This window comes from Crotalus tigris, unplaced genomic scaffold (genome assembly GCF_016545835.1).
Source record: "Crotalus tigris isolate CLP2741 ecotype Arizona unplaced genomic scaffold, ASM1654583v1 scf7180000018549.3470463, whole genome shotgun sequence".
Taxonomy (NCBI): domain Eukaryota; kingdom Metazoa; phylum Chordata; class Lepidosauria; order Squamata; family Viperidae; genus Crotalus; species Crotalus tigris.
The window spans coordinates 2,242,873-2,256,042 of NW_024097072.1; the positions used below are offsets into that span (position 1 = coordinate 2,242,873).

A 13,170-nucleotide genomic window follows, 5' to 3' on the forward strand; every position below is an offset into this window, starting at 1 on the left:
AAAATTAATTCAGGCATGGCCCTAAAGTATAATGCAGTTGCTTTGGTTTTGGTTTAGCTTCAGCGTGGTGAATGGACCCCATCATTATGGTTTGTAAACTAGGGTCTGTGATTTAGCATGTTCTGTGAAGTAGCTCACTGTGATATTTTTTTCAACCAACCAGGATTAAATAAAACATGGGTCAGAATATCATGCAAACCTAGCAGTAAAGAATACTGGAATATCATTACAGAATACAGAATAACAAGTTAGGAAGAGACCTCAGAGGTCTTTTAATTCAATCTTCTTGAGAAGGAGACCCTATAACAGTGGGGGCGAACCTATGGCACGCATGCCAGAGGCGGCACTCAGAGCCCTCTCTGTGGGCACGCGCACCATGCCCCGGAGATGGCAACCGTCCCTCTTCAACCAGCCGCCCACTAACTCGCCGAGCTCCCACGTGGCCAGATGCATCCCAGCATGGCTGGTTTCCCTCCTCCCCGTCCCATCCCTCTTGGCCTCGCATGCTCTCCTTTTCCTGGGCACGACCCACTGCATCGCCTCCTCAGCTGTTGGCCATCCGTCCAGCTCAGACGCAGCTTCTCTGAGCTGCTGGCGGTGGGCTGTGGAGCCCCAGAATGCACCGGTTGAGGGGCCGGCAGGCTGTAGCTGCTGACGGACACTGTCGGTCCCCATGCGCTCACTGGCCTCTGTGTGCGGGGGCCGATGGTGTCAGGCAGCAGCCGCCCCGGCCCCTGCCTCGCCTTGCCCCATGGCAATGGCACCCTCACCCTGCCTCGCCTCACCCTGCAGGACGAGCCTCCTGCCCACCGCCCCACCTGCCAGAGATCTCCTGGATCTCCCCTAACCCTGCCTGGCCCCCACAGATGTCCCTCCCCACAAGCAACATTGAAATGACCACGCCCACCTTGGCCACACCCACCCAGTCTGCCATGACCACCACAGCCACGCCCACCCGGCACTCGGCGATAAATAAGTGGGTTTTGGGTTGCAGTTTGGGCACTCGGTCTCTAAAAGGTTCGCCATCACTGGGCCCTAAAGCATTCTGGAAAAATGACTGTCCAGTCTTTTCTTTAAAACCTCCAGGGATGGAGCATCCACAACTTCTGGAGGCAGGTTGTTCCACTGATGAATCTTCTCACTGATGGTCCTTGACTTACAGCCACTAAGTGGCTAAGTGAGAAAGTTATTCAGTAAATTTGGCCCCGTTTTATGACCTTTCTTGCCACAGTTGTTAAGTGAATCACTGCAGTTGTTAAGTTAGTAACACGCTTGTTAAGTGATTCTGACTTCTCCGTTGACTTGGCTCGTCAGAAGGTCGCAAAAGGTGATCACAGGACCCCAGAATACTGTTAACTGTCGTAAAATGAATCCGTTATTAAGCATCTGAACTTTGATGGTGTGACCATGGGGATGCTGCAATGGTCGTAAGTGTGAAAAACAGTCATGAATCCCCTTTTTCGGTGCTGTTCAATGATTCACTTCAAACGGTCACTAAACGGATGGCTGTAACTCAAAGACTACCTGTATAAAATATCACTATGTCAATTTGTACCATATCCTAAAATTAATATTTTGCTACCTCAACTCCTTCCTCTTGAATATTTTCCAGATTCATTGTTGAGAGAATTGCTAACTCTCATATGACGGCTTTAGGACAGAATACCCGGCTCACCCTTTTTGGTCTGTCTGATAATCCGGTAAAATAATTCAAGTTGAGAGGCGGTGGCTGTTTATAGAACGCTCTTGAGCCATGTTTCTCAACTGTGGCTGCTTGAAAATATATGGACTTCAGTTCCCAGAATTCCCTGGCATTTGCTGGCTGGGGAATTCTGGGAGTTGTCCACACACCTTCAAGTGCCAAGGTTGAAAAGTGCTGCTGTAGACCAGGGGTCCCCAAAACCCGGTCCGTGGACCAGTATCAGGCTGTGGCATGCCAGCAACCGGTCCGCACAAACAAGCAGAGCCCCATCCGTCGGATGCAGGCAGCACAGAAAACCACGCACTCTCTGGTTCACGGATCAGCTCCCCGGTGCTCTAGACTAAAATGTGGTTTGGTAACTATAGTGTGACCCAGTTGGGACAGTTATTTGGAGAATCCTTTTGCAAACTTAGGCAACTGGCCTCCTTCACTAAGCCACTTGAGCCGTACAAGATCACTTTAAGTGCTTCATACTTAAGCAGGGATTTGGATTTTAGATTCCGTGCTCCCTCCCCCCACTGGATTCATTCCATGAAAACTCAATAACATCTTGCGATTACGAAAGATGAAATACCGATAAGTTCGTTGTCGAAACTGTATTGTCTCTGGGTGTGTGTATGTATGTGTGCGTATAGGCTGGCTTACACATTGTTTGTTTTAATAATGGCTTGTTGACTAATCCAGTGGCCAGGTTTACATAGCAACACCGAGATGTACACCATAACATGCAAGCCACAGTGTGGCATTCATACAACTTTCTGAGCCACAACTTAACCATCAGACTGTGGTACTTTTTAGACGCATGAAGTGAGTGATTGTTTTACTGTGGTTCAGGAATAAAATTACTGAGCACTGAAGCTCAGCTACTGCCCTTTTGCCTGGTTGTATTCTTATTCATCTTTTGCACAAAACAAGCAACTCAGCCTCCAAAAATTGACAATTTTGGTGCATGCCTCATCGCAGGATATAAAACTCAGTGAAAGTATCTTTCTGTCCAAGAATTCCTTTCTAGACATGATGCCTGTTTTGAAACACATTCAAGGCTCAAATCTTTGAGACATTTACAAAGTGAGCAGTGAGCAGTAATAAGAGAGACTGTTTGTATATACAGAACATTTCATGACCTGTTTACCCATTATAAAGTCATCCATCATGGTGGCAATGAGCAGAGAAATCCTGGATAAATTTCTGATGCCTGAAATGAAAAAATGAGGATCTTTTAAAAATGTACTTATTCTTCTATTGCTTTTAAGATAGTGACAAAAAGAAAGAAATGGATTAATTATTGATCGACTGTATTCCCATCTCCAAGGTGCAAAGATTTCTTTTCTATACGGCATGTTTCTCCTTTTACTGAAGGGGTGTGATAAGATTGTATGGAGCACAAGTGGGGTTGGTCCTAGTCAGATTGGGATATGGAATGTGCAGAGAGATGGTGGTGTCCAAGTTAAGCTGTGAGTTGGCCATGAAGCCGGTCTGATTTTTACTGCCTACATTGGCTGGATTGAGCTCGTTTCCACTGTGCTCTCATCTTCTCTTATTCAGCAGCCCATTGTCCGGCTCTGGTGTCCATCCTTTAGCCCAGCGCCCCACACCAGCCAGCCCAAGAATGGAGAAAGGAAGTCCGGGTGTCACCAGGAGCACCTGGAGCAACTCTCTACCCAGGAACGGTATGGCTTGAGGTTTACATGGACCAATGCGGGCACGTAATTCAATTCAACAGTTGAAGGGGATGAATAGATATGTTCTCTGGAAAGTGAGCTTGCTTTGCTGTCTTCTGTAATCAAATGCAAATCTCAGAGAAAGAGTCCCTAGAAAAGCCGTCAGGTAAAATGGATCTTCTCAGATCTCATATAGGAAGTGTTGTTATTGGTGGAATGGTTGATGCTCCATGTTTTCTGGACAGAAAAAAGATCCAATGACAGTTAGACCCCATCTATGTATCTTTCTATGAGTTGCAATCTCTTTAGAGATATAGATATGGAACTGTATTTCTTTAAGCCCTTTTCTTCCTTTTGGGCTGAAGATTATTCCTTCCATCACCACCACCTCCTTACAGTTTGACTCACATATTAATGCTAATATGATGCAAATTACAGCTAAGTCAGTAAACACACGGGCTGAAACATCCAATTCTGGAGATTTGCCATAATATAGTGGGTGGTCAGCTATTTTTGTTGCTTTGTGGATAATTCTTGCTAAGAAAGAGGAAAACAGCCAAGCTTCTTCTAAAATGTTTTCCTTTACTCCTTAATATAGATTGAATGTAGTGACACAAAAACATTTTGAACAAATGGACAATCTTTTTGATGCTGGGGAACCAAGTGGGTTTCTGAAGAGCAATCATATATATTGCCTTTCTGTTGGTTTTTGTTGCTGTTTGGGGATCTGTAGCCAATCCCAAGTCACTCAAAAAGCATATAGTGAAATTGCTCCCAATTAGTCCTTTTGGCTCCCGCCAACGTGCTCTGTTCTGTTTCATTTTACTTCCAGTTTTTTTTCCCTTTTCTGGACCAATGGACACCCTTCCAAAGAAAGAAATGAACCACCCATCAATCTTAATTTTGCTCACTTGGGTGGTTGTGTTGTTTGAGTGCGTGTATGAGTTCACATTAAAATATGTAAAATAAGAGGAATAATTTGCTCCAAGGAAGCATTGTAGACAGTTGGAGATGAATATCTCTATTCGGCATAGCGTGGATTTGCTGGTTTTTTTTTTTTTTTTTTGCAAAGTCTATTATTGAAATTTGGTTTATACGATTGGCTCAAAGTTAGCTCTACGTTTTCCTTTCAATTCAAAAGACTCTTTCTCTTGTTTTCTTCATCAGATCCTCTGAGACTTCCTGGGCAAAGTCCCTTTCTTGATTCTTCAGAAATCGTTCTAGATACTCCTCCCAAGAGAGATGAGAAGAAGGTGAGATGCAATTTCCACCAAAAGGAGAAATTGGATTAGATTGTTGTGGGCTGTCCGTCTTTCTCAACCTGGCTTCTTCTAGATCAGGCCTCTCCAAATTTGGCAACCTTAAGACTGATGGACTTCAACTTCCAGAATTCACCAGCTGGCATGAAGTTGAGTTGAACTCCACAAGTCTTAAGACTGCACAATTTGGAGACCCCTTTTTTAGATGCCTTGGGACAACTTCTAATATCTGAGGTGGAAAACCTTTCAACATCTGAAAGGCCACGGATTTTCCAATCTTTCCTAGAACGTTTTATTATCATGAGCCAAATAAGAAATAAGCCCTATTCATGCCTCTAGTTAATCTGCTTTAATTTTTCTGCTCTCACTGAAAAGTAAATTGATGAGAGACTTTGCAGTCCTGGTTTTTTTTTTTTTTTTTCCTTTCCGTGTGTTGCCAGTTTATCAAAATGTAAGTGTTTCTCTCTCCCTGATTGAAAGGATAACTTTATGTCTTGGAGAGGAATTATAAAACTTTCTACAGGAATTTGGCAAACACAAAACCTCTCTTGCATCATTGAGTGTTTGTCAGCATATCAAGAATAGGCGAGGTTAGGGCGTGAATTAAACATTAGAAAAGAGCTTAGATTGGAATTTCTATTGCTTAAGGTATCTATTCCACTTCCGGTATTCTAGTATAGGCCATACCAACATGCTTAGTACAGATAGTCCTTGACATAATAATGATGACGATGATGATGATGATGATGATGTTGGAAGGGACCTTGGAGGTCATCGAGTCCAACCCCTTGCTCAGGGAGGAAACTCTACACCATTTCGGATAAATGGCTGTCCGGTCTCTTCTTAAAAACTTCCAGTTTTGGAGCATTCACCGCTTCTGGAGGCAGGTGGTTCCACTGGTTAATTGTTCTAAATGTCAGGAAATTTCTCCTTAGTTCTAGGTTGCTTCTCTCCTTGATTAGTTTCCACCCGTTGCTTCTTGTCCTGCCTTCAGGCGCTTTGGAGAATAGCTTGACTCCCTCTTCTTTGGGGCAGCCCCTGAGATATTGGAATGCTGCTATCATGTCCCCCCTCGTCCTTTTCATTAAACTAGACATACCCAATTCCAGCAACCGTTCCTCATATGTTTTAGCCTTACAACAGTTCATTTAGTGACTGTTAGAAGTTACAGCACTGAAAAAAAGTAACTTATGACTGTTGTTCACTCTTATGACCCTAGCAGCATCCCCATAGTCACATGATCAAAATGGGGATGCTTGGCAACTGACTCGTATTTATGACGGTTGCAGTGTCCTGGGATCCCCTTTTGCGACCTTTTTACCAGCAAAGTCATTAAGGAGGCCAGATTCACTTAACACCTTTGTGTTACTAGCTGAGCAACTGCAGTGATTCCCTTAACTACTGTGGCAAGAAAGGTCGTAAAATGGAGCCAACTCTTTCACTTAGCAACCAAAAAGGTTGGGCTCCGTGGCGGTTATAAGTCAAGGGCTACCTGTAGTTGTATTCTTTGTTTTGTTGCTGTTTTCTTTTTTATGTTTTACTATACCGGCGAAGACCCCATTTTCTCTTTATAACGGAGTGCTCTTTCATTGGGTTTTGTTTTTAACTTTTTTTTTTAACTTTTAACTTGTTTTTCTCCCTCCTGTCAGATGAAAGCTGCTCGCCTCAAATTTGATGTCCAAGCGGAATCGCCAAAGTAAGTAGCAATATTTGGCAGCCTTGAGCAGTCATACAATACTTTGGTGTCTTGGCGCTGTTGCCGCCACGCTGATGAGTTGTGATTATTGTAGCGCAGAATTGAGGCCCAAGGTTGCCTTGAGCTCTTGTAAGCCTATGGCAGGGGTCTTCCAACTTGGCCCTTTTATGACTTGCGGATTTTAACTCCCAGAATTCCTTAGTCGGCCATTTTGATGAAACTGCGGGCTTGGAAATATGGTAAACGATAATCATAAACAGTATCAGTTGGTCAATGCATATCATCCTTCTTACTAATATATATTCAAAATAACATATCACATTCATTTCTCACTAGTTTGTTTTCCTAACCATCGATAAAAATTATCCCATGTTCTAAAGTAAACTGAATCTTCTTTCTCTTTAATCTCTAAAGTCAATCTATCCATTTCTGCACATTCTAAGATTTTCTTACTTAAAACCTCTTCAGTTGGTAAGTTTTCATTTTTCCAGTATTTTGGACAGGCTCTTAATTGTGAGAAGAATTTAGTTCGACTTGAATGTGAATCCTGCCTTTCTGTGAGTACTGAAAGCAGATAACACGATTTGAAAAACAAAAGCAATATTTAAAAGTTTAGTTTTTTAAAATGGCATTGGCTACTCAGAATAGAAAGGCAGGATGGAAACTGAGTAAACCAAACGGAAAAAGCCAATCTGCTTTCCAAATGCCACAAGATGCCTCACCCCACTCTAGGACACATGATCTGCTTGTGTGAAGCTTTGCCCAGGTCCTCCACGTCTCACAGTTTTGCTGCTGGAGTGGAGAATGTATCCTAGGGCACACCCGCTCTCCCCCGCAGGATATTTCCTGCAGCAACATAGCTTGAAAACCACAACGACATTCTTTGGACCCAACGAAAGTATCAACGCAAAGGGCTCCATTTGCCTCCCTCGTGGCATTAAGCCATTAACCTGAACAGGCGGTAGCTTGTACAAACCCAGTGAGTGACTTGAAGAGACCCTTAAGAGAATATTTTAACAGTGGTCCTTATGTTACCTGTTTCTTTTTTCAGAGAACTGACTTTGCAGAAAGGTGACATTGTTTACATCCACAAAGAAGTAGACAAAAACTGGCTTGAAGGAGAACACCACGGCAGGGTGGGCATTTTCCCTGCTAATTATGTGGAGGTAAGCTTCTGGTGCCATTGGGACTTTTTTTTTGTTGCCTAAGAAAAATTGAACAGATTTTGTATACCTATACTGAAGAGAGAGGAAATAGCAGCAATTGAGGCAGGGGGTAACTTTTAAGACTTCAGGATCCCCATTTGCTAAAGGGCAAAATTAGTAGTAAATTTGTTTCATTGTGCCATGCTGGATGTTGACAGATATATTTTGATGCTTCAGTTCTTTTGTTTTTCTAGATCTTTTAAGGCATTGTGAATATTGCAGTTATTTTGGAATTGAAAGGTTGTTATCAACTCTGGAGCTGTTCATTTGCATTGTTGTGGTCTCATAATGAGTTGCAGTGTTGTGTCATGGATTGTAGAGCCAAGGGCCACGGTTAGTCTCTGAATCAGCTGGGCCAGGACAAATGATAAGTGTGATTTAATGTAGACATGATAAAATTAGTTAATGGCATGAAATAATTGTTTGGATTAGCCCACGTTTTGAAAATCATTTTCTCACTTAGTGACCGTTTGAAGTTACAATGGACCTCCGCAAGACTACTTACAATCGATTTGAAGTTCTAATGGGTGCCCCCATCCTCTGATGACATGATCACATTTTGGGTCCTTAACATTTATGCTGTTTGTAGCATCTTGGGGTTATGTGACTGCAATTTACAATGCTTTTTGCAGGAAAGAGACATTTACTTCTGATTTCTGGCAAAAAAAAACAAAACAAAAACCCATCCATTGCAGAAAATGGATTGTAGCATTTGCTTAACAATCACAGCATTCACTTTTCAGCCACTGTGTTTGTTTCATGACTGCCACAAAATGGTTATAAAAAGGGGCGTGATCACGTAATTCCGGGCTCAATTGCAGTCATAAGTCAAGGACTACTTGTAGGGCCCAGATAATGTGTGGCATCTAGTGTTCTGGCATCTTTAAAGGTCGTGGTTAGTATTGGCTAGCAAAGAAAAGGGGCATTGTTCCGACATTCAGGAGCAGAGGACAAGAGTGTGACGTTCCCAAGCATTTCTCTCCTTCATGCCCTCACTGCCAAGGATGTGTTCCAGTAAAGATGCTTGGTGCTCAGGTGAACTCTAGGAATCCGTATCCCAGGTTAAAGCCATAACCCTGTTATCCTGCTGTTTCCTTTCCAATACAGGTCCTGTCTCCAACCGAAATTCCCAAGCCCATCAAAATACCCTCCATCCAAGTCTTGGAGTATGGGGAAGCGGTGGCCCAGTACAACTTCAAGGGAGACTTGGCAGTGGAGCTGTCTTTTCGAAAGGTATCAAAGTCCACTTATTAGCAGAAACATATATTCTAGTCCAGAGTGGAACCAGCAACACAAAGGCTTCAGAGCCTCCTTCTGTGGCCTGATTGGGCTCCAGGCCAGTTCATTCCTCTCCAACAGATGTTGGCTTGATTGGCACTCTGCTTCTCATAAATGAAGCTCTGAGGCAGCCAATAATATTTTAGTCCCTCTAGGAAAAATGCAAAGGGCACCTCCTGTGGTGATGAAAATAATGTGATTCCACTTTTGAACAGCAGTGCTGAACACTGCCACCTGAAAGAGGAGGGGTTGTGCTGGGCCAATAGCAGAACCAGTTTTGCTGAGTTGATCATCCTGTACCATCTTATCGCTCTTGGAAAACTCGGCACCAGAAATATTTATTTTGCTAAAGAGAGAAAGATGGGCCTTGCAGATGTTTTGGATTACTGTTCAGCTCTCCTATGCATTAATCCATCTGTTTGGTGGACAGGGATAATAGACAAGGCAGCTCCACTCCTCTGAAGACTACAATTTCATTTTTGTTGCTTTGTTTGAGCTCAATTGGGCATTGCACTTGCTCAATTTAAACACTTTGTTCTGAGTTCATCTTTCATTTATAAAGAGAGAGAGAGACATAGCAAATAGTAGCTTCTGGAGAAAGACAAGAAGAAGACATGTATTTATAAAGTCAAGTTGGTGGTTTGGTTGTTGAACCAATATTCCACTCCACAAAACTTATAATTTTTTTATAAACCTGAGGGACATTATAGCAGTAATATTTCAGGGAGGCATTCTCTTCCCCTGGGGATCTGGGCAATTGTTGACCTTTTGGAGAAAAGACAATGCAAAAAAGTAAATAAACAAACTGGCTGCTGTTACTCAACCATAAGAACAGGTAAGGTAGGATAACAGGTGGCCAAAGATCTTTCAGACAGAGTCAGGATGTTGTGGTTTGAATTATGGAGTTGTTGCTTTAATATTGTACACCACCCAGAGTTACTGCTATAAGATGCTGTTCCCATCTTACACATCCTATATCCCACTGCTGATATGGGAGGCCCTGTAAATGCACACACACAGAGACACTCACACACACACACATAAGTAAATATTAATATGGACCTATTGTGCCTGGAACAAGCTGGGTGGCCTTTAGCTTCAAAGCAGTTGCTGAGAAGGACAGACAATTCTTTTTTGGGTGTGCACTTCAGCCTCGGGCTTCTCTTACATACTCCCACGGCACGCTAATTTTTCTTCCCTCTGTTGCCAGGGTGAACGCATCTGCCTTGTCCGCAGAGTAGACGAGAACTGGTATGAAGGTCGCGTCCCTGGCACAAGCCGCCAGGGTATTTTCCCAGCCAACTATGTCCAGGTGGTGAAAGAGCCAAGGGTGAAGAATTCGGAGGACTATCCTTCCTCCCCTGGCCTCCCAGCCCTTGCCAGCTCATCTCCCCAGGCACATGCACCCAGTCTGGGCAGTAGGGGGCAGTCTGAGGCTTCCCCTTCAAGCCTGCCAAACGCTCTGGCTCCAGACCTGCTCTCCTCCTCCTCCTCCTCCTTCTCCTCCGCCCTCTCTGGATGTACATTTCCCGTGTCTCCAAAATTTGAAAACCCCGAGACCACAACTCACAGAATCCGGGATGCACCCAAAGATGGCTCTTTCAGTCCCCAGAGTCAAAGCCCGGGAAAAATGTCCAGTGGCAGCCCCCGGCCTCTCAGATCTTTCCAGATGAAGGACCCACCACGACCTGTTCCACCTGTGTTGACTTCCCAAGCACAGACTTCCATCCCGCCGCAGGTGAGACGCCGTTTCCCCCCATTTCTCCTGTACGGTGTAAGTAGAGACCAAGCATAATTTGTTACCCCAAGGCTTCACGATAATAAGGGGCTACTTGCTGGCGTGTGTCCCTCCTTTCATTTGGCATTCTCTTCTGGAATTACAAAAGCAGAGTTGCCGCTTTCATAATGGGGGCGTGCATGCAAAAGAACAATGCACATAGAAAGAGAAGGAGCTGGCACGGTGCCACTGCTGGCGTCCCTCTGCTTCTCTTTTCTCCCTACTCGGTGGATCCCACTGCCACAGGCTTCATTCATTACAATGGTAGAAATATCCTGGGTACAGCATCACTTTAGACCATGTGGGAAATTCCAACGATTTCCTGTTGTAGGGCTTGGCAGCAGCCCCAAAGCAATGAGAAAAGTGGACAAAACAAATTTAAAAAAACCAGCAACAACAACAACCCTTAGCAGGGGATAAAGTTTGCATTCCTTTCGGCGGATGTGGGTGTGAGCCTCTGCCTTAGGAAAGCCTAGCTAATCCTAAAAAGATTCCGGTTCTGTCTTGAAATGTCTAATGGAAACTAGAAGGATAATCACGCTTAGTATCCCTACAGGTAATCCTCACCCTATGACCAAAATTGAGCGCAAAATTTAAGTTGCTAAGTGAGACAATGGTTAAGTAAGTTTTGCCTCATTTTGCAGCTTTCCTTGGCACCATTGTTAAGGTTTAGATCAATCTTCCTTTCCTCCCATCTCTGATTATTACTTTCTGGTGTGCCACGTTTCTCATTCCTTTTTCTTGCTTTCTGGTGACTGCAGAATTCAGCCCTCGAGACAGTATTTTCCCCAACTGCAAAGCCACAGAGCCCCCGACATGCTGCCAGAGAGTCCCCCTCCAGCATCCAGTGGACTCCGTAAGTCGAGCAGATTCGCAGGGGTGGGAAGGGAAAAGCCGGGCTCCTGCTGGCAGCTGGCCAGCCCCACCGTCCCTGTGAAGTGACCCATAGGGAGGGGAGGAAGGAGGGGGGCTGGCTGTAGACAACCCCCTGGAGTGCCAGCCTTGGACAGTGTCTGGATTGTTCAAAACAAGGGCCCTTTTTCAGTGGGGCTTGCTCAGCACCTAGGGGAACAGAAGCCGCGGGCTGCTTTACCCGTGCCAAGTATTGCAAATGCCTGCTCGAAAGGCTGAGAGAAGATCAAGGTTTCCAAGCTGCAGGGTGTGTGTGTGTGTGTGTTTGTGTGTGTGTGTCCACCTCTTTCTCCCACCCTGAATATTTGGGGAGGAGGGCAGGCAGGTTGCTCACCTTTGCACATTTCTTTTCCATGCATGAAACACAGTGCAGTGCCTCTCATCTGTCTTGCCTGCAGAAGGATTTCAAGTTTATTTCCCTTAAGAAAAAAAAAAATCTGTTTTAATTCAGGTATAGGGAAAAACTAGTATGTGTGTACAAGGAATCCTCGATTTCTGACCATAATATCGTTAAGTCGTGATGGTTGTAAAGCGGGTCATCCCCTGACTGACCCCATTTTATGATCTTTTTTTTGTGATCGTTAAGTGAACACTGCCGTTGTTAATCACCAAAATGCAGTCACGTGACTGTAGGGGGGGGGGATGATGGCCATCAGAACTAGGTTGTAAATATGGTGCTACTTTGGTACTCATTGTTAATTGGTTCTGGGAAGCACGATGAGTGCCAGAACTGGGTTGTAAATACAGTATGGTGCTACTTTGGTACCCGTTGTTAATTGGTTCTGGGAAGCACGATGAGTACCAAAACTGAAGAGCACCAAACAAATTTTTCCCATAAAGAATAATGTAGTGAGTTGCAAGGCAGCTGACACCGACAGGTGCTAGTTATGCATTGGGTACCAAACTAGTTGTGTGTTGAGTACGGGGACAAAAATCTTTGCATCAAAATGCGTTGAGTACCAAATTGGATGAGTTTCGAAGCACCTGAGTACCAAGGTGTACCGCTGTACTTTTTGGGAGGTTCTAATGGTCCCTAAGCAACCCGTAGTAAGTTAAGGACTCCTTGTAGGTTGTTAAATAAATGAGAAGGAGACGTCCTCATCTGTAGTTTGCGTGTTCCAGGTACCAGGCTCTCTACCATTACAGACCTCAGAATGAAGATGAATTGGAACTTCAGGAAGGTGACCGGGTGGATGTGATGCAACAGTGTGATGATGGCTGGTTTGTGGGTATGTCTAGATTTGTGGTGACGGACACTTCAAAGCAGGGCGGTGGCAGATTTTAGTAGCTTGCAATTTTTTTTCCACACCTTGAGTTGCCTTTGGAGACAGAAGCTGCACTCCCAAAAGCAGTGGGCAGGACTGGCATAAAATCTACATTTGATTTTCGTTCCAGTTTGACTATAATTAGACATAATGCATATGGTTTTCCCCAGTGGTGTGTTTTCTTCACAGTAAGCCTTTAGTAACATCTGAGGGTTTCTAGGGCTGTATCCAAGGCTTTTGAGGTCTACACATATCCTGCAGCTTCAGGTGAGGCACCTCTGCCTTATTTAACAGAATAATAGAGTTGGAAGGGACCTTGGAGGTCTTCTAGTCCAACTCCCTGCTCAAGCAGGAGACCCTATACCATTTCACACAAGGGGTTGTCCAATCTCTTCTTAAAAACCTCCAGTGTTGG

At 44.3% G+C, this 13,170-nt stretch overlaps 1 protein-coding gene across 5 annotated transcripts in view; it reads left to right on the forward strand.

The window, feature by feature from the left end:
* SORBS3 (sorbin and SH3 domain containing 3) overlaps positions 1 to 13,170 on the forward strand; it is a 48,646-nt gene that overhangs the window by 32,173 nt on the left and 3,303 nt on the right. For all 5 annotated transcript variants that reach the window (XM_039354281.1, XM_039354279.1, XM_039354284.1 and 2 more), the window contains 8 exons: positions 3,248 to 3,372; positions 4,531 to 4,616; positions 6,272 to 6,318; positions 7,370 to 7,484; positions 8,631 to 8,756; positions 10,012 to 10,539; positions 11,340 to 11,434; positions 12,613 to 12,719. In XM_039354281.1, the coding sequence (XP_039210215.1) occupies positions 3,248 to 3,372; positions 4,531 to 4,616; positions 6,272 to 6,318; positions 7,370 to 7,484; positions 8,631 to 8,756; positions 10,012 to 10,539; positions 11,340 to 11,434; positions 12,613 to 12,719 (1,229 nt within the window). The remainder of the gene's footprint in view (positions 1 to 3,247; positions 3,373 to 4,530; positions 4,617 to 6,271; positions 6,319 to 7,369; positions 7,485 to 8,630; positions 8,757 to 10,011; positions 10,540 to 11,339; positions 11,435 to 12,612; positions 12,720 to 13,170) is intronic.